The 21499-nt window shown below is 44.9% G+C and overlaps 1 protein-coding gene across 1 annotated transcript; it reads right to left on the minus strand.

Annotated features, from left to right (window-relative positions):
• Positions 1–610: 610 nt before the first annotated feature.
• cry4 (cryptochrome circadian regulator 4) lies at positions 611–11312 on the minus strand. Its single transcript, XM_062484858.1, has 12 exons — positions 11144–11312; positions 9877–10096; positions 9286–9524; positions 8173–8289; positions 6180–6489; positions 3683–3823; positions 3345–3515; positions 3082–3222; positions 2616–2767; positions 2382–2479; positions 1836–1946; positions 611–1089 (listed from the first exon to the last, which is right to left on the minus strand). Exons 2-12 carry the CDS (start codon positions 10051–10053, stop codon positions 938–940), a joined length of 1809 nt encoding a protein of 602 aa, XP_062340842.1. The 5' UTR covers positions 10054–10096; positions 11144–11312; the 3' UTR covers positions 611–937.
• Positions 11313–21499: the final 10187 nt, after the last annotated feature.

The raw sequence follows: 21499 nt of genomic DNA on the forward strand, positions 1-21499 counted from the left end.
TTCTGTGTTTGCCTCCAGGCGAGAGTTTGGTCGCCGAGCCAAGAGTCATGTGACAGGAAGTCCCGAGTTTGGGTCCTTTTATATTAGGCAGCTGCTTAACTGCCCCCAAAAATCCAGAACAAAAACAGTCGAAAGCCCATAATAAAACAGTTACCGAGCAGACTTCAGACTGTCTGAAAGCAAAGAGCAGAAACAGCGAGGCGGTGCTCCATGCTCCTGCAGCAGGGCTTCAGGGTGAGTTCTCCTCCCACATCCCAGAACACATCAGGAGCCACAAGCAGGAGCACTCTTAGGGTTAGGTCACTCTCACAGCCCACAAGCAGGAGCACTCTTAGGGTTAGGTCACTCTCACAGTCCACAAGCAGGAGCACTCTTAGGGTTAGGTCACTCTCACAGTCCACAAGCAGGAGCACTCTTAGGGTTAGGTCACTCTCACAGCCCACAAGCAGGAGCACTCTTAGGGTTAGGTCACTCTCACAGTCCACAAGCAGGAGCACTCTTAGGGTTAGGTCACTCTCACAGTCCACAAGCAGGAGCACTCTTAGGGTTAGGTCACTCTCACAGCCCACAAGCAGGAGCACTCTTAGGGTTAGGTCACTCTCACAGTCCACAAGCAGGAGCACTCTTAGGGTTAGGTCACTCTCACAGCCCACGTCTTTTCACAAGGGAGCGTACAGCTGCCATGCTGCCATTTTTGTGCAAAAACAAAAAAAGACCCCGATGGTTTGGATGCTGCTCTGTTTGTGGGAGGTAACCCGCCGGTCAACTGGTAACCTCAGCCTCCTCAGTAGGGAGAAGTCCGCTGCTCTCACGCCAGCTTCTAAACCACTAACGATGGAAGGATATGTGAAGATGTGCTTGTCAGAGCGGTGCTTGTTGGACAGTCTGTCCAGCCTGTCAGGGGCTTGTGGGCAGCAGGTCACTCGGGTCACTCGGGTCACTCGGTGTCTCTGCTGTCGTCGTCAGTGTCCGGCTCCGGGCCTGGCGTGGCGCGCTGCTCTCTGGTCGGCCGGCGCTGCTTGGTGGGAGGCGTGCCGTCTTCGTCCTCAACGGTGTCGTTCCGCTTCAAACGCATCTTCATGGGGTCGTCTGAGGAGAGCAGGGAGGAGGAGAGCAGAGAGGAGGAGGGAGGAAGAGGAGGAAGGGAGCATGGAGGAAGAGCAGGAGAGCAGGGAGGAGGAGGGGTACAATGTCAACACTCACCTGAGACTTCTACTGTTGGTTTGTGTTCTACTGGTGGTTTGTGTTCTAGTGGTTCTGTGTGTTTACTGCCATGTTCTCCCCTCTCTCTACCCTGCCTTTACAGTCACACTTCACTATCACTCATTTAGAAAGCATGAACTGATATACATAAACAAATAAAATGAGAGAGATCACCCATTAGTTAATTGACCAGTGTGTATTCTTAAGTGTATAGGGGGAAAAGGAATGTCACATATTCATTTAGCAGATGTTTTTATCCAAAGAGACGTACAGGTGGGTATGAGTGCAACCTGTTGATCTGCAGTCTACCACTAAGCTATAACATCTGCCTCAAAAGTAACTCCAACTGCTCAAATAGTGTGCAGGAGCTGCTGTGTGTGTGTGTGTTACCTCTAGTGAGCCGTGCTGTGTGTGTGTGTGTGTGTGTTACCTCTAGTGAGCCGTGCTGTGTGTGTGTGTGTGTGAGTGTTACCTCTAGTGAGCCGTGCTGTGTGTGTGTGTGTGTGAGTGTTACCTCTAGTGAGCCGTGCTGTGTGTGTGTGTGTGTGTGTGTGTTACCTCTAGTGAGCCGTGCTGTGTGTGTGTGTTACCTCTAGTGAGCCGTGCTGTGTGTGTGTGTGTGTGAGTGTTACCTCTAGTGAGCCGTGCTGTGCTCTCCTGTTGGTTGTGGACTCGTTTCATCATCTCCAGGTTCTTCTGGCTGGCCTCCTGGTGGTTCACCACCGGTAGAGGGTAGTCCTTACCTGCACACACCAGCAGGACTAGAGTACTACTGTAGTTACCTAGGACACATCCAGCCGTAGCTGCACCTGCTCTGGCAGTAATGGTACTACATTAATGGTATTACAGTAGTAATAGTACTACAGTAATGGTAGTACAGCAGTAATAATACTACAGCAGTAATAGTACTACAGCAGTAATAGTACTACAGCAGTAATAGTACTACAGAAGTAATAGTACTACATTAATGGTATTACAGTAGTAATAGTACTACAGCAGTAATAGTACTACAGCAGTAATAGTACTACAGAAGTAATAGTACTACATTAATGGTATTACAGTAGTAATAGTACTACAGTAATAATACTACAGCAGTAATAATACTACAGCAGCAATTGTACTACATTAATGGTATTACAGTAGTAATAATACTACAGTAATGGTATTACAGTAGTTACCTATGACACATCCAGCCTGTAGCTGCACCTCCTCCGGGGCTTTCCACGGCTCGTAGATGTACTTTGACGGAAAGTTCTTCAGTACTGGCAGGTACTTCCTGCAGACACAGAGGAGGACAATGCATCCAACAGGGTGTTTAAACAATTTGTGTTTAAAAACACAAATAATACATTGATTTATTTCTATGTATATAATGTCTAGGCCCAGTTTCCCAGAAGCTGGTCCTGGTCTACCTGAGGTACTCTCCGGTGGGGTCAGTGCGCCGGCCGAAGCGTACAGGACAGAAGATGCGAGGTAACTGGTGGTAGAAGGCACTGGCAGACAGCCACATCCAGTTACCAGCATTGATGCTGTAGTCTGCATCCAACAGCTCGTCCTCAAACACCTGAGACAAACACACACGCACAAACACACAGTGTAGAACAGCCCGTATCCTAAACCTGTGCATGTCATACGCTCTCTACCAACTCATACCCTCTTCAATCTCCATCTCCCTTTTCATCCCGCCCCCTCTAACCTCCTCATCTACATACCCCTCCCTCCCACTCTCCTCCTCTCTCCTCCCCTTCCCCCCTCCCTCTCTCCTCTCTCCTCCCCTTCCCCCCTCCCTCTCTCCTCTCTCCTCCCCTTCCCATCCTCCCTCCCTTTCTCCTCCCCTTCCCATCCTCCCTCCTACTCCCTCCTACTCCTCATCCTCACCTTCAGTCCCTCCTCCCAGTTGATCCACAGGTCTCCTCTGGTGAGGAAGCAGGCGACGGCGTGGCGGGCCAGGTGGTGGATCCAGCCCTCCTGCCTCAGCTGGGTCATGATGGCGTCGATCCAGGGGAAGCCCGTCTGGCCCTGAGATCCACAGAGAGGCCAGGGAGTCAAACAACCACCATGCAGACAATAACTACTGTTTGGGATCATCCCTCCCTGCTCTGTGCCTGGGGTCAGGGAGGGCTGGAGGGATCTGCTTGTACCATCGTCCACTTGTGGAGCAGGTCCTTCCTCTCGTCCCAGTCGATCTGGAGGCAGATGGGGTTGCCCTCCATCAGGCTGAAGTTGGGCGTTGCCGAGGCGATGGTGTAGAAGAACTCGCGCCAGAGCGTCTGCCCTTGGAGCGACCCGGGAGGCAGCGAGTGGTTCTTGGACTGGGGGAGGGCCCAGGGAGATACGGTAAACAAAAGGTTACCTTGGTGATATGGAAACCTGGCTTTTCTTTAGCCAAGCGAACAATGTCAAATTAACTGCCTCCAACCCCTCTTTTTGGGGTGATTTTGAAACAATTGTGAAGCTATACTTTATTTTTAGTACGTACCTGCGCATAGATTTTGGAGAGCCTGTGGTATAAGGTGCGGGCGGAGAGGCAGCCCAGGGCCAGGTAGGGAGACAGGCCAGTGGTGCTGGGTAGAAGGGAGTTGGGAATGGTCCGAGGCCTGGAGAAGTTGGCCACCCACCCCTGAACAACACAAGACAAGCTCTCTTTTAACCAGGCCACATATCTACAGGACAGCTGAGATTTGTCACTAACACCTCAGGACTCTGTTTTGGACACAAGGATCAGGAGTGCATAGTCCTAACAGTGTACTGGGGTTCACAGCAGGGGTTATAACAGTGTACTGGGGTTCACAGCAGGGGTTATAACAGTGTACTGGGGTTATATTTTTTTACATTACATTTATGCATTTAGCAGACGCTTTTATACAAAGCGACTTCCAAGAGAGAGTTTTACAAAAGTGCATAGGTCACTGATCATAACAACAAGATCCAAACATTGCGGGTAGCCAAACATGAAGCATACATTGTGAAACCCAATAAGTCATAAAGGGAAGAACAATAACACAGCGAGTACACAGCGGGTTCACAGCAGGGGTTATTAGTTGTATTTTTCATATATGGTTATCGACCGTTATAACCAATAACAGTACTGACTATAACTGTGATTGTTTATCATTGTTTATTAAATTATCATGTTAATAATACACCTATAATACACTGCTAAAAAAAATGTATGGAACACTTTGAAAACACATCAGATCTCAATGTGAAAAAAAATTATGTTGGATATCTATACTGATATGGACAGTTTAATGTCTTAGGAACGAAAGGATGACACATCTTTTGATAGAAATAAAAGTTTTCAGCCTAGAGAGGGCTTCATTTTACAGACACCCCCAAAATCAAAGTAAAAGATTATGTGGCAGGCTAGTCCTTTTTGCCAAAATTCAATGTCTGTAACTCAAAATGCTTCTTAATATCTTGTGTGGCCCCCACATGCATGTATACATGCTTGACAACGTCGCGGCATGCTCCTAATGGTGGGATGTCCTCCCAGATCTGTCGAAGGGCATCAGTGAGCTCCTGTAAAGTCTGAGGAGCAACCTGGCGGCATCTGATGGACCGAAACAGATGTCCCAGAGGTGTTCTATCGGGTTTAGGTCAGGTGATCGTGAGAGCCATTCAATTGTATCGATTCCTTCATCCTCCAGGTACTGCCTGCATACTCTTGCCACATGAGGCCGGGCATTGTCGTGCATCAGGAGGAACCCAGGACCTACTGCACCAGCGTAGGGTCTGACTGGTTCAAGGATTTCAGTCAGACTGAACTGCTGTTCTCTAGCCTGTAGAGGCCTGTGCGTCCCTCCATGGATATGCCTCCCCAGACCATCACTGACCCACAGCCAAACCGGTCATGCTGAATGATGTTGGTCATTCTGTAGGGCTCGGGCAGTGCTCAACCTGTTCCTCCTTGCACAAAGCAGCAGATATCGGCCCTGCTCATGGGTTGAGGACCTTCTACTGTCCAGCTCTCCTAGAGTAACTGCCTGTCTCCTGGAATCTCCATGTTCTGGTGATTGTGCTGGGAGACACATCCCAGTAGTGATAATGACTCTAGCTAAAGCCAACACTAGTGAAAAACCAGTCAAAGAGATCAAGAGGGAGACACTTGAAATGGCCTCCACATGCAAGACCAGTCCTGTTTTGGGGGTTGTCTCATTGTTGCCCCTCTAGTGCACCTGTTGTTAATTCCATAAACACCAATGCAGCTGAAACTGACTAACAACCCCCTCTGCTAATTAGGGCTGCGTTTCCCGATAACGATGGATCGTAGCAACGATTGAGCAAAATAACAATTTCTTACGTGCGTTTCCAAAACATGCTCGTAAGGAGTAGGCTAATCTATGCGCTTTCAAGAGCTACGAATCTTCAAGAGACACTTTAGCTACGGTGTCTTTGGGAACGGCCCGTAAAACTAAGATTCATCGTACGATGGATTCTACGATCAACTTAGGCTTACGACGCTTTCGGGAAACGCAGCCCTGATCATTATCAGAGAAGTGGAATTGAATTCATGCCATACCCTGATAAAGAAATGTTCCTTAATTTTTTTGGAGCAATGTAATATTGTATAAATAGTTCAGCACCTCTAGAATCATTTTCGTTTCAGCTTTTGGTAACAGACTCTCTCTCCACCTCCCTACAATCGTATTTTGAGTGTAAAACACACAATACACAAAGCTTAAGATGAATTTGACTGAGTAATAACATTATTGTTTATTTTCAAACGTTCTATATTTATATCACACTAATATCGTAATCGTGGATTATTTTGGCCACAATAATCTTTTCGGGAAAATCGGATATTGTGACAGCCCTAAAAGGAAGGGTCTGTCTTTACCAGGCTATTCCTGTGCAACAATATCTACTAGTCTTTTATTTATACATATACAGACTAAATGATTTCACCCTATGTATTCACTCTGTGAGAGTATTTAGAACAGCACTCTACGAGGTGAGTGTCTTCTGCTGCCCACCTGGCTCTCCATGTGTGTGTGCAGCCTCTGGAGGGCCTGGGTCTCTCCTCCAGGCCACAGCACCTGGTGCTCTGTGTGCATGCCCAGCTCCTCCAGGGAGGGCACCCTGTACCGGCCCTCTTCCTCCAGGGAGGGCACCCCACACCGGCCCTCTTCCTCCAGGGAGGGCACCCCACACCGGCCCTCTTCCTCCAGGGAGGGCACCCCACACCGGCCCTCTTCCTCCAGGGAGGGCACCCCACACCGGCCCTCTTCCTCCAGGGAGGGCACCCCACACCGGCCCTCTTCCTCCAGGGGTGGACAGCACCTCCTGAGACGGAACAACACGGAGGAGACCGGAACATCATGTCCCCTCTGTCACTGCTCTTCACAGGCACACTGGGCTTCTAACGACAGGAACATTGGCATTAATGTACATTGACATAACCTTAGAAAAAACATAAACACGTACAAACATGCATATAATCTTTTGGCCTGATGTTTTTATCCCAAGTGACATACAGAGGATCTGAACCTGAGATGATGTCAAATACTCTCCCATTACCCAGATACACTCATAATAAAAATAAATCATAAAAATGATTACACATTGTCCTTCCAGTCAGTTGTCAATGTCGTCTTGGGGCAGGATTTCAGATGTGTGTCAAGTATGTTTGTATTATATTGTATGACTACACCGTATATATGTACAAATGCACAGCTGTCTGCCTTCCTATGTGTGCCCAGTACCAGCAGATATAATTTCCCACAACAGGGGTTAGATGAAGGAAGCAGGTCACTTGAAACTAGAAACCCCGTTTAGCAAAGTTTATTCAATCCCATGATACAGAACATCCCAGTAGGTCATGACACGGTGTCTCTATAGACACCAGTCGTTGGGGTCCTTCCTCCCGCCCCCTAGCAACACCCCTGGAACCCAGAGACAACATCAGCTGAGCTGTGTGGTGAAGGTCACATCCATATCCTGTTTGGAGCACAGGGGTTCTGACCAGGCTGGTCTGGCTGGGATCAAACACCAGCACTGCTGGCAGCCTGGTAGGATCAGAGGTGGGCTGGTGACTGGCTGGGTCCCACAGACAGGAGAACATTTGATGTGAGGGTGTGGAATGGTCCAGAAACACACGCGTGTGTGTGTGTGTGTGTGAATCATCAGTTAGATCATTCGTTGAGTCAATGATTGTATTACAATTTCATTTCTTAGCATCCACCACCAACACACACCCATTTTCTGTAGCTGGCTCCTGCAGGGGGGGCTGTTGCTGCCGAGTCACATGTAGGGTTTTTACTAAACACAGACATCTTAGTGTTTCACAGGCATCTGCTGCCTTGGCAGCTCTGACACACACACACACACACACACTATTAGATGTGCCAGTCTCACACTGCCTTAATAACTGTACTAATTAACAAACATCACATTCACATCAGGGGCAACATTCCAAATAGCCTTGATAGCCACAACAATATCCCCCTCAGAAACAATACTAAACTCCTCCATATGTCTCCAGCCTAGCTTCGTTATCAAGGCCCAGGATGAGAGGAGATGGTGGGCAGGACTCTGCTGCCTGGTGATCCCTCCGGCACTAGCAGAACCAGATGGCCCTGTACTGCACTCACGTGTGTGTCTGTGGGAATGTGTGTCTAACTGTGTGTGTGCGTGTGTGTGCATGTGACTGTGTGTGTGTGTGTGTGAATGTGTGTGCATGTGACTGTGTGTGTGAATGTGTGTGTGTGTGTGAATGTGTGTGTGTGTGTGTGTGTGTGTGTGTGTGTGTGTGTGAATGCGTGTGTGTGTGTGTGTGTGTGTGTGTGTGTGTGTGTGTGAATGTGTGTGCATGTGACTGTGTGTGTGTGTGCGCATGTGACTGTGTGTGTGTGTGCGCATGTGACTGTGTGTGTGAATATGTGTGTGTGTGTGTGCGCATGTGACTGTGTGTGTGTGTGTGTGTGTGTGTGCGCATGTGACTGTGTGTGTCTGTGTGTGTGCGCTTACTGGAAGTCCTCGGGTGTGATGTCTCTTGCAGGCTGACTGGGCTCCCCCAGACCAGAGAGAACCTTCAGGAACTTCTTATAGGTAAGGGGAGGCTGGCCCCCATTGGCTCTCACTATCCTGCAGGAGACGGATGAAGAACCGTGTCACTACAGCATGCCTAGGACACACTCCAGCACAGCCCACACTGGACTTCCTTTAGCAGACACTTTTATACAAATACATGTACAGGGGGTGTGACATCTGAACGTGGCCCTCTTGATCAGCAGTCAAATACCCATCCCCATGCTCTACCACTGAGCTGTACCCATCCCCATGTTCTACCACTGAGCTATACCCATCCCCATGTTCTACCACTGAGCTATACCCATCCCCATGTTCTACCACTGAGCTGTACCCATCCCCATGTTCTACCACTGAGCTTTACCCATCCCCATGTTCTACCACTGAGCTGTACCCATTCCCATGTTCTACCACTGAGCTGTACCCATCCCCATGTTCTACCACTGAGCTTTACCCATCCCCATGTTCTATCACTGAGTTATACCCATCCCCATGTTCTACTACTGAGCTGTACCCATCCCCATGTTCTACCACTGAGCTATACCCATCCCCATGTTCTATCACTGAGCTATACCCATCCACATGCTCTACCGCTGAGCTGTACCCATCCCCATGTTCTACTACTGAGCTGTACCCATCCCCATGTTCTACCACTGAACTATACCCATCCACATGTTCTACCACTGAGCTGTACCCATTCCCATGTTCTACCACTGAACTATACCCATCCCCATGTTCTACTACTGAGCTGTACCCATCCCCATGTTCTACCACTGAGCTTTACCCATCCCCATGTTCTACTACTGAGCTTTACCCATCCCCATGTTCTACCACTGAGCTTTACCCATTCCCATGTTCTACCACTGAGCTGTACCCATCCCCATGTTCTACTACTGAGCTGTACCCATCCCCATGTTCTACCACTGAGCTTTACCCATCCCCATGTTCTACCACTGAGCTTTACCCATCCCCATGTTCTATCACTGAGTTATACCCATCCTCCTACTAGCTATCTGTCTCTTAACAGCAGGGCTCCAGCCTGCCTGCTCCCACCTGCGGACGTCGTAGAGCGTGTGGGCCACGGCGGTGCGCAGGGTCAGGCCCAGCTCTCTGGCCAGGGCCTGGATCTCCTGGTCCTGCTGGAGATAGTGGGGCTCCACCTCCGTGTCCAGGCTGAGCTGGGTCACCCCCCACTGGGCCACCAGGCACCGCAGCACCCCCAGACAGGGCCCCTGGACCACGTAGAGCCGGGAGCCCAGCGCCTGCAACCTGTTGTGTAGGTCCTCCAGACTCTGGAGGACAACAGGCATCAGATTAAGATTAGGATTAGGCTTTCTAGGAGGTCTTGAGAAGGGGTGGTTTACATTGTTAATGTATTGTTCATTTGAACTGATACTAGCAAAACAAGCCTCCACCAAACGAACACTCTCCAGCTGACTTGTTGGAACATAATCTGACAAATTCAAAAAATTGCACTGTATGCCAGGAAGTCATAATCAAATATAAAATCTGTTACTGTCAAAGGGCTGTTTCTTCATAGCAAGGACATATATCTGGATGGATACTTTCAACAACAAGCAGGCCACAGCACACAAAAGAAACCTCTTAGCTTCTGACAGGACAGCTGTGTTTGTGACGGGCTACCTGCAGTATGAACCTCCAGCGCAGCACCCCGATACGCATGGCCCCCTCCATGAAGCCCCGGTCCAGGATGAACACGGGGTACACACACGCTGACGACTCCAACACCCCCACCAGGGACGGGTTGTCGTGGAGACGCAGGCCCTTCCGGAACAGATGGATGGAGCGGTGCTGGGTCATGGTGTGTTGGGGGGGGGGATCCACCAGGTACCTTGGCGAGTAGCTGGTGGAAGACAACGGGAGTGTGGAACATGTGTCAGCGAACTGGGAACGCGTATTTAAGACTTTGTACAGATTTCTGTTTGTACAAATTACGTTTTATAACAAATTCCAGAAAACAAACATAAATGAACATACACACATACGTCTCTATACACGTAGCCTATGTACAGTATATAAACCCCACATCGGAATAATCTCAGTGAGACAGGGGCGATTCTAGGATCAGACCTTTAGGGGGGGCTCAGCCCCCAATGAAAATGTGACATGCATATAGTGACTTGCTAAATTGTGAAACCCCCTTTCTAATAAATTATTAATTTTACTGAATAACAATTAATACATTTATTTATTATTATGCAACATATTTAATGAATGAAAAAACTAAGAAAGTCACTTTCTTTATGAACTATCAGCATCAACTGAAACAATAATGATGTGTCAACTATAAATAAACATTGTATTAACAATGTCACCCAAAAACCCAACCCAGCTTACAATAAGGAACAATGTCACTCAACTATTCTCTACCCTTTCGTCTTAAAACATCTCTGCAGATTATTCCTTCTATTTAGGGAGAATTAAGCTATGTCGCCTCACCTTGAGGGTGGCAAATATATCAATCACGTTTTCGTGTTGGACTCTCTCAAGCACATCCTTCTCAATTGACATGACAGGGGCTGGAGTCTGCTCTGCCCTGCTGCTTTGTAATTGTTTGTCATGTCACTAACAGACACGTTTCACTCTCACGTTAGAGCACCCCTAAAAAGAGTCTAAAATCGCCACTGAGCAAAGAATGCGTCTTGCGCCAACATTATGCGTGTCCACGACATCAGTAGCTCTAACTGCGACAAAAAAATAATGTCCAAGATCCAAACCAGACTTCACACACCATAACCTACGCGTGTGTGTGTGGTGACCTGCTAGGATCCCTATTGCCTATACTAGGCTACCCGGCTTTTTGGAATATCGTCAGAAACATCAAACGTCATAATATCGTCTAGACCTACTGCCACAAACCACAACTTTAATAAACGTAAAATAATCTTACCTGAGTTATTATCTCGAGTTTAGTTGCCTTTCCGTTATATTAACTATCGACGTATGCTATGGTCATTCATTGTAAAGCAGAACCGTTAAACCATGATACATAAAGGCCACCGAAAACCGTCAGTCTGGTTGAAAATGTGTTACTTTGATCTTCCAGGGCACTCCGAGGTGTTGTGTGTTGCATTAACCGTAGCCCGGAATAGCTCAACGCTAAATGTGCCCGCCCCATTGGGAAACATTAATGATCTCTAGCTGCATTGACAGCTAGTGTAGACTAAATGGAGTTGTATAAAAGAAACACTATTCAAATAAATGTTGTTTACATGACAACCACAAACGTTTTGTAAAACGTTTTACCATAAGGTATATTATGAGTAATACAATAGGCTACATTTAAAATTGTAGGCCTACTTGTTTTCTCCCAAAAAAATAATTATCCTGAAAATGTGTAAAACATGAATGGAAATGCTGGAACTTTTAAATATAAACCATCTCCCACATGCTATTACATCAACTGTTAAACGTAGACAACTAAAATCAGTGTGCGTGAATGTGGGTCAGTTTACACCATCTAGAGGTCAAGTGAATAGCCTACATTGTAGCCTATAATATTGTGTAACCTAATTGACATTCAATATTTTGTTTTAGCATTTGCCAATAAAATAAATTCACGTTAAAACAGGGTATGTGCTGAGTTAAATAAAAATTGGTTTGGGTAAAAAGAGAGCAAAAAAAATTGTAGCCCACACTAATACAAAAACGTAAATTAATACTTGTTATATCACTGGGTCGGCAGGACCAGTCTTCAAGACCACATGCAAAAACACAACAACCAGGACAAGTCTTTTATTCCCTCACCTAGTCTGACGCTCCCATTTCCATTGTTTACTCGACACCGATTTAATGCTATTTTCAACAAACATAAATAAATACATAAATGTGTTATGGTTTGTGATAAGCCTTAACAGAAAGGAAATGTTAAGGATTGTGGAGGTTAACTCACCGATGCACAAGCAAGGTCTCTGGCACACAGCCCTCCACCTGTTACACCACTATCCTGTCTATCAAACTCTGCAGAACATAAAACACAATGCACCATCACACTCATAATTCCACTGCATTTAATTAAAAGACGTACATAGGTAGCTCTACTATTACTAATGATATTTATGGGATGCGTCGGGAACTGTCGTACTGGTAAGTGACTTTTTAGACCACCTAGCCAGACTGTCATTAATATCGCTTTTATAAGCCTAGTTGGCTAGGCATTTCTTAAAGTTTCTTAAAGAGTCGACTGGTGATCCCCTGCAGGTGAAATAAAGACTTTGGGATACATTTATAGCATTACATTTCAATACATAGCATTACATTTTAATGTCCTATTTGCTTCTCTCAGTGCAGTTACTACAGTAGCTGTACTGTAGCATATTAGCTAGAGCTACCACTATTTGCTACACAACAGTCCGCATTCTTGCTTACCTCTTTTGTTTTTGTCTTCTCTTGAAGCAAGTTAGTTCTATGGTTTTAACCATACAGTTTGTTTTAACTGATACAGTACGATTTCAAATGTTGGTCGGCTTTTTTTCTTGCGTCAGCTCAACAAAGTAATTTAATTGGGCAGAATCTTGTGGAAGAGCCCAACTTGGCGGGGTTACCGCTGTACTTGTACTGTTTTGTTTTACTCAATTTGTATTGAACAGTGTATCCGGAATTGTTGATAAGTTAATCTGCATTAATAAAGATCGTAAAAATACAGAATAGGTAGTCGTACAAACCGCAAAAGAAGGTATTACACTAGTATTATAACGCACACATCCCTTAGAAAACATGACAGGGTCCGTGTAGAACAGGGTTGCGACCACGTGGGGTCTATGAGGAAAATTCATTCAAATTCAGCAATATATGCTCCGTGCACGTTAAAGATCCTGTAAAGTGGACCTGGAAACGAGTTTTAAGTTCGCCACACCACAGAATAATGTGTTATTAACTACCCATCCAAATTCGAATGAAAAAATAACACCGGCAAGTATGTTAAATTAGGGTTTGAAATCGTGAAAAAATCAGCAGTCTTCTCTGCTTGAGACTGGGGGGGGCGTGTCGCCTGAAGGAGCTGAAGCTCCGCCCCTCGCTGCCTAGTGCCTACCTCCGACCCAGATAATGGACGCTATGTCAAGCCGAACAAAACCGTATAGAATTAGAATGTATTTGTTCAAGGAGTGAAACATAGTGAAACATGAGACATCTGGTGTCCAAAAATGGACACCAGAGACAGCAGACAGTGAGCTCTCCAACTAGGCTACTTCTAACACATTAGCTACCATTTCACCAAAATACCATCATTCTAAACCGAGTAGCCTAATATCAATTTAGCGGTTTGCACTAACTCATAGCAGAGATACCTCTGGAAAAGATATCTAGTATAATTATAACAAGTGATGAACTGCTGGGGCGGTGTATGGTCCAGGTGCGACCGGAGGATGAACGGCCGGAGGGGCGATGCTCGGTACGGCTCCGCGCTGCAAGAGAAGCCGTGTGTTGGTGAACCCCGTCTGTCTCTGGTCCATGTTAAAACTGTCCGCCGTGAAATGGTCAGTGCAGAGGCGGCTGTTGGAGTTTATCCGAAGCTTTCCATGAGCGTGGCTCTTCACAAAATCTATCCACCTATTTTTCCTTTCATTATCAACAGGGAACTTAAATGGCGTTGCAGCGCAGCTGGAGTTATTGCATCCAGGGAAGATGCAGTTGCGGGTGGTGGGAGACATCCTGAAGCTAGCTAGCTAGCTGATGTAGGCTACAATAACAGTACAGCAGGAGTGATTCAGTGATCTGACGTAGATAGGGCGAAATTACGTAGAGAGGGCATTTTTTGGCTCCGCCCATTAAAACCTGATCTGAAAACGGAAGAGAAACTGTTCTTCGGTTTAACTCCACATTTCAGTGTGACAAAGTTTTAGCGCTTTGCACATGCTTTCAGGAACTCATTTCACACGTATATAATGTACTTAGAAGCAAAACATGGAATTTACTTTACAGGATCTTTAACTTCGAACTTGAGTGTGTGGGCCAGTACTTCCGGTGAAAACTTCCGGTGATCTGACAGCGAGAGTGGGAGACAACAGCGACCAAGAGAGAGATACCAGAGAGATAATTTTTTAAGGATTCAAGAGAGGCGACTTGCCTTTCAGAGGGTGACAGCCTCAGCACTTCATTGTTGTGTGCCGTTATTTACCGTTTCGTCACGTTACAACAAAGTCAACTTTCATGCATTCCCCGTTGACGCTGGGGTACGGGCTGAGTGGATGCAGAAGATCCGGAGGGATGACTTCAACCCGACCAAAAACACCCGGGTCTGTAGTCGGCATTTTAAGCAGACCGATTTTAATGTGACTGCCGCAGGGTTGAGGAGGCTAAAGAAGGGGGCCGTACCAGTTTACTTTTCGTGGAATGGGTACAAACTACCTGCGCCCAGACCGAGCGTCTGGGAACGGCGTCCACGGGCCGAGAGTCCCGAAGCAGAGTCGGACTCGGAGATGGAGACCGAAATGGCTCCAGATCACGACTACTGTGTAGTCCCTAAAACAGGAGCGAGGGCGAGTAATTTGGCCGACGAGAACGAAGCCCTACGTCGCCAGATTAGGGAGCTACAACAGCAATGGGAAGTCCTCGAACGCCATCGTTTTGGGGTAGAGCGCCTGTCTGCATCAGATGAGGACGTGCCAGAAGAATAGGCCATACAGTACAATCATAAATAAAGTGATGGAGATTAAAAAGACGTCTCTGTAGATGGTTTAATTTAAATTAGCAACATAAAAATAACTCATTAATCATGTAATGTCCCTCGGTTTCTACAATTTGGCATCACCTGGTTACGTCTGTACCAGTGGCGGCCGGGACTTTGCAGAGGCCCCCGCAAAGTCGGAGCTCGAGGCCCCTCCCACTCAAAATGTATCTCCATCCTATCTTATACATTGCTGTCTAACTTTAAAGGTTTTTTGGGGGTATTTCACACTGTTCCTTAAGGTCTCCGAATAGGGTATGTAACATTGGTTGGGTTGAAAATGGCCCGGGTGCTGTTCTATGCCCCCTGATAGATCCTCTGAAATTTTCCCGGGAAAAAAACACTAGCTTTTCTCCTTTTATGGTATGCTCATTAATATTTAAATGAGCTGCGCGCTGATTGGTTGGTTTTCAACGAGTGAAGCTGGGGAGAAAAAACGCCACACGGCCAACAGCACTCACTGAGGCACCGAAGGTGGAGACTTGAAATAAAAACGCGCAAATAAATCTATTGTGTCTACACAACAGTTTTCAACATATTGACTAGATATCATTTGAAATGATAACGTTAGTTGTTTCCACTTCTGTTGTCGAAGCAAACTGGATTGACTTAGGTGGGTAGAACGTTACAGCTTATAGCAACCAAACTATATCGTGATTCAACTTCAGTTAGCTAGCTCTAGACATCTTGCTGAAAAATAACCTGACAAAGATCTGGACAAACATGCATCGTGAATAGTAGATTTACATAACAACACGGGTTATTTATTTGAATGAAACAGTCAGGAACACGAAACAACGTTAGCCCCATTGCCAATAAACTAGGTTATGCTATTCTATCTATTCTATATTCTAACGCAAGAGCATATAGCATATAATCATCACACATTCTATATGCTCTTGCGCAAGAGCATATAGAAAACTAGTTTACATGCCTACAGTCTAGGTGTTTGCGCTATCTAGCTGTTCTTGCATTCCTTTCAAATCAGCGTTAATAAAAAGCAGATGAGCTAGAGTCTAGCTATTGACTAGACGGGCATGCTGATGTTTGTCTATACCGAAGCGTAGAAGATCCCTGTGCAGTTACACCCTCGACACATTTTGCGCGAACCATTTCACCAAGGACGGTTTTGAAAACCTGGGACAATGTAGCTAAAGCAGGATTTGCTATGAAGCTGTTGCTGAAAAGAGGTGCGTTCCGACCTTTCGTTCATCACAACCGCAAGTGGTAGTATGATTTTGTCGGTAACGGTTATTAGCAATGCTAACGTATCCTGTATCTAGCACCTGCCTTTCTCCAGTTCTTTCAAATAGATAATCTAGACAGGCGTTAGCAATACTGCTATTTGTTTTCTGGCTATTTTTTCTGAAGCTTCCCTTCTAATGCCGACTACAGCTAGTTTAGGTAGAGTCATTTGCTAAGTAAAGTATGTTGATGTGTTTAGAAACGTATTTAGCATTCTACCTATGCTAGATACAGGAGACGTTAGCATTGCTAATAACTGTTACCGACAAAATCATACTGTAGCCTACTTACAGCTTGCGGTTGCGATGAGCGTACGGTCGGAACAGCACATCTTTTCAGGTTCAGCTTCTTAGCAAATCCTGCTTGAAATTGTCCAAGGTTGTCAAAACTGTCTTGGGTGAAATGTTCAGAGCAAATGAATAATTGAGTGTCAAACTTCGCCGGGATCTTCTCATAGACAAACAGCAGCCATGCCTGTCGAATGCACACAGCATTTACGACCGTGGTGCATTTTCAATATCCTTGTTATACTTCAAAACGTTATTCTTTGTAATTGCTTAGTAGCCTACACAGAGCAGCGCGCAGCTAAACTAGCATCGGAGATCTACGCTACCTCGGACTGGGCAAGAACACCAGTGAGTGGGCTGGTCTGGATGTAAATTTTGGGGCGTGACAAAGATACAGACCAGAGCCAAAAAAGGCGGTCCCCGGACTGACGTCAGTCCGGTGGCTTTGTTGAAAAGCTAGCGTTTTCCAAATTTTTCATTTTGAGATTTGCATAGGAAAGAGGTACGTGTCAATGGACTTTGAGGTTCACTGTATGTTCATTTTACCCACCGAACTGTCGTTATTCAACTATGACAAGGTAAAATCGGTTTTGCAATCAATCACCCCCTTTAAATATAGCCTATATTCACCAATGTGAGAGAGAAATAAAAAAGTTTAAAAATAACAAAAGCACAACAGCAGCCTATCTGTGTGGCGTCCTGCGGAAACACGTCGGATGTCGCGGCCCTCATTGTTGGCTATAAGCCATAAAAGATCGAAAATCGTTCTGTCAAAATTGAGATTTTTGATGTTTTCTATCGTTAACACCCTAAACTTCATTGTAATGTACAATATGATTACTTATGAAAAACAGTTAATTTAAACGTTTTTTAGCCATTTCAAATCAAATGCTCAGTTTGCCTGCTCTTTTGAGTGTTGCAGCAGCCCCAAACAACTGATCAATTAAGTCAGGCTGTTAAGCTTTAAAATAACTTTCTGAGAAGTTATTAATGTAGCCTATACTTAAACTGACATTTACATTCACGTGATTACGAACAAAAGGATTTCCTTTCCATATTCGCCACAGAATTAGAATGAAACGGAGTGGAATCTTTGAATGCAATTTTCTCCCTCATCACTTTTTGACACAGGTCAACTTTAAATTATGTAACTTCAGTTGTGATAAAGATATTGTTGCCAGATTCAGGGATTTTGAGACAATTTAGCCCATGTAAGTGGATGAAGATCTGTTAAGTTGCCTATTACGGAATTACTTTACCTGGCAGTTTAAACTTGGGGCTCTCAATGAGCGCCCTCAAAGTGTTTTCCTTGGGGGTTTTTTATATATATTTTTATATAGGCCTAGTCTGTTTTTTGATATGCAGGGCCGGGCCCTTAGGGCGTGGGGGCCCCCCGCCTAGATAGATCCAAACTCACGCGTCACATAGTTTTTGTCTAATATAGGCCACCGTAGTCGTAATCATGGTACCGATTTTAAGCGTATTGTTTGGAATTTGTTGTGTAGGGATTTTTATTATTTTGCGGCTGCTGATTGTCATTAGGTCCGGAAGTAGCCTATAGACCCACACACTCGAGGGAGCGGAAGTAGAACGGAATTAAGTAGAGTCTTGCGCCCATAGATATATATATCTATGCTTGCACCTAGCGATTTAAAATCGTCCAAAGATCCAGTTGACTTCTAGTAGGATACAAACTTGACATTTAATACTAGGACAGTTTATTCTATACCGGGCCTATAAAGAAAACAAATATAGAAAGCAATAATGCAAAACTAATAATATAGAGCATCTTTATTTTCAAAAGCCAATACATTCGTAATCAAATGTCTGAAGTCCCATCCACTTTTGTAGTGGGATACAGATACATTTTTTTAATTTAGCATCATCATTAGACACCTTCTGAAAGGGTCATGGTTAAAGGATCTGTCCTGTATTGTCCTGTATCCTACAATAGCGTTCCCTTTAGCACAAGAGCAGGAAATACTGTACTCAAACGACCTGCTTGCAAGGTTGTTTTTTTTTAACCTATACAGTGTTAAAACTAAAATAATAATAAACAAATACATTTTAACAATCCAATCAGCTGTGCTGTTACAAAATGGCCATGAGTGAGAATATATGAGTGAAAGCATGGAGAGATTGAGACCACCCAAATCCACCCCTGCAGGCTTGAAAGGGATCTTCCTGATAGCCTGCAGATTCCAGGTCTTCAGGGCCGTGACAGGAGAACAGAGCAGTCAGCCTCCAGGTCTTAAAATCACAATCAGTAGATCACCTAGTGCATTATTCAGTAGATCACCTAGTGCATTATTCAGTAGATCACCTAGTGCATTATTCAGTAGATCACCTAGTGCATTATTCTCTGGCCATGTATTCTGCCTTCACATATTGTATTTTTACTTGGATTGTCTCCATCTTCCTATGATAATGAACACCAATTGCCTGTATGTCATCTTTGTTTTTGGCTATTCACATTCAAACACAATCCTCTGACCTTCATGCCTCAAAGAGACTTTGCTAGTAGCCTACTGCTGTGCGTCTGAACTGGTCATTTTTATATTGGGGTGTTTGTTAAACTCTCCCTCCAATCAGCTGGCTATCTAATACTTATAAACCCAGAACCTAAACTGATGGTCACACCGTTCTAGTGACGACTGACAGAACTTTCTTCCGATTTTGGCATTGGCAAGATTGGTGAATTCCATATCCAGGAGGGACCTATGGGTTTGTCAAGCTAACATCATTAAGGAATAGAACGGTGTCTGCAGTCACAATTCAGGGAAATAAAAGGATGAGGACAACCTTCCTTTCCAGACTGACCTTGGTAGAGTGTGTTTGGCACAGTGTTCAATGAAGATACAGAAGTTATCTTCCTGCCCCCAGCTTGGTGAGTTTCCCCTGCAAACACGTCCAATTAGTCCATTACATACAAAGTTGCTGTGGATTTTCTTTGGCGTGGAAAAACACATGTTTGTTTCCTTTTACTTCAATGGCACACGCCTGAGACACTAGTGTTACCCTTTTGGCGGACGTGATGGTTTGCTACCTTGCTATGGTGCCATGACTGGTCATGGCACCATAAACCTTGTCATAACTGGTCATGACTGTGTGAGAAAAACCTAGTCAAGCCACAACACTAGTTGATTTACAGATGACCTGTCTTTTACATTACCAGTGACACAATTGAGGGAATGTGACCAGAGATGAACAACAGAGGGAACTTCAATCAGTGTTGGTCCAGTTCATTCACTCCCAACCGTTAAGATGGACTGTGTGTTAAATTGGACACCTTAGAGGTGGTGTTTATGGCACATATCTGGGACAATAGATTTGACTGGTTCCATGCTACAAGCATGCACCAGTAGTGGGGTTTGCTCGTTGAAGAATAGAAATACTTAATTTATAATCAAGTATTTAGTAAAAGGGGGCACCATCCTGATATTGGGTTTAGGACATCAGGGAAACCTAGGTTTATTATGTAATAATGTAACAGTTGTAGGGAGGAGCCAGGTGCAGAGAGATGGTTGAGGCAGGGGTCAGGAAACAAAGGCTTTACTGGTAACCGTGAAGACAGCAGGGAATCTCGCAGGGACTAGGACATTTGTTTATTTTAATTCTACTTAGTATTGCTAGTTATGTACCCTTAGTATAGTTAGTCCTCATATTTAAATTTTAGATTCCTATATGTTTAATGTTTGCACCTTCCTGTCAAAGCAAATTCCTTGTCTGTGCGAACTTTCATGGCGAACAAAACCCATTCTGATTCTGACATGGAAACCAAACGACAGGAAACATGCTACATGAAACAATGACTGACCAAGACTGAACAAATGACAGGGACTAAATACACCAATCCAAACAGGTGAACTCAACAACACTAACGACACCACTGAAGGACAAACAAGACACAGGTGGAACTAATAAACACAGAAAAACAGGGAAACACTAGGGCAGACAAACTAAGGCTGGGGCAAGGTCGTGGGCGTGACAAATAATCAGTATCTGAAGGAATTAATTTGTTTTAAGTGTAGAGCGGATCAAATAACACGAGGGATCAAAATACGCGAGTTAAAATGATACACAATGATTTATTGAAATAAATGGAAATATAATGAACAGTAATAGAGATATGTTATTGGCTTCAGTAAGAATTTGATGGGCTGACACATTAAAGAAAACATACAATCGGTCAGATGGAAAGAGCGGGAAGGGTGGAGGAGAAAGAATCAAGGCCTTTGTCTAATAACAGGAATGATCACAATAGGTTCTTTCGTGAAAGTATTCCTTTTAATCCACGGTGAGACTGAGTTTGGTTATGTGTCAGTGTCGCAATTAGAATTGCGTTTGGTTACTTCTGCAAAATCGTCCAGAATCGTCTTATAATGTTGAATCTCAGGAGCTTGGCGAGATCCTTCTTGAAGGCCTATCTGTTGTAACAGGACTTGCTGTATCAATGGACTCAGCGAGTGATTATTTGTTGTTGGTATTTATAATCCGAATAAAGAGGAAGTGTCTTGAGGCAGGTAAACAGCTCATTGGTCAGGTCCTTGGCCTGGGTGTCCAAACTGGTCACAGATGTGAAGGGGATGTAACTGTTGGATTGTGTCCTTAAAATGTTTATACCTTGCATATACTTCATAATATATCTACATAACATTGATAAACGGTTTGGTTCGAAGATTACAATAAATCTGATACCAAGATCGACTGACTTAAAACATGAAAGGCAGCTACAGTAAAACATCAAATTAAATCAACACAGAAAAGAAAGAAGCATACATTGTCACACATCCAATAATCCTTCTAGTGTCTACAAGCAGTGTGTAGTCTTTGAGAGATGTTTGTGAATCCATGAAATGTCTGTTTTGGATAAATCCTTTGTTTGATCCAGTGTCTCTTTGGAGTAAAGAGAGGCTGAGGAAGGTGGGCCACTTGGCTGGCCCTTCTCCCTCCCATGGGGAGAAGGAGATACCAGGTCTGGTATCAAGCCTTTGAAGCTCCTCCAGAAAGATAGTGGTATTGTCAGGCGTCATATAATGCAAATGTC

The sequence above is a fragment of the Osmerus eperlanus genome, chromosome 1, assembly GCF_963692335.1.
Source record: "Osmerus eperlanus chromosome 1, fOsmEpe2.1, whole genome shotgun sequence".
Lineage (NCBI taxonomy): Eukaryota > Metazoa > Chordata > Actinopteri > Osmeriformes > Osmeridae > Osmerus > Osmerus eperlanus.

Bases quoted from the DNA above. Each gene is read 5' to 3' on its own strand.
- cry4 (XM_062484858.1), bottom strand. From the start codon at position 10,053: ATGACCCAGCACCGCTCCATCCATCTGTTCCGGAAGGGCCTGCGTCTC. The intron at 3,223-3,344 runs GTACAAGCAGAT...TGTGGATCTCAG, and splicing joins TGCTCCACAAGTGGACGATG to GGCCAGACGGGCTTCCCCTG. The intron at 2,480-2,615 runs GTAGACCAGGAC...CTGTGTCTGCAG, and splicing joins CCCACCGGAGAGTACCTCAG to GAAGTACCTGCCAGTACTGA.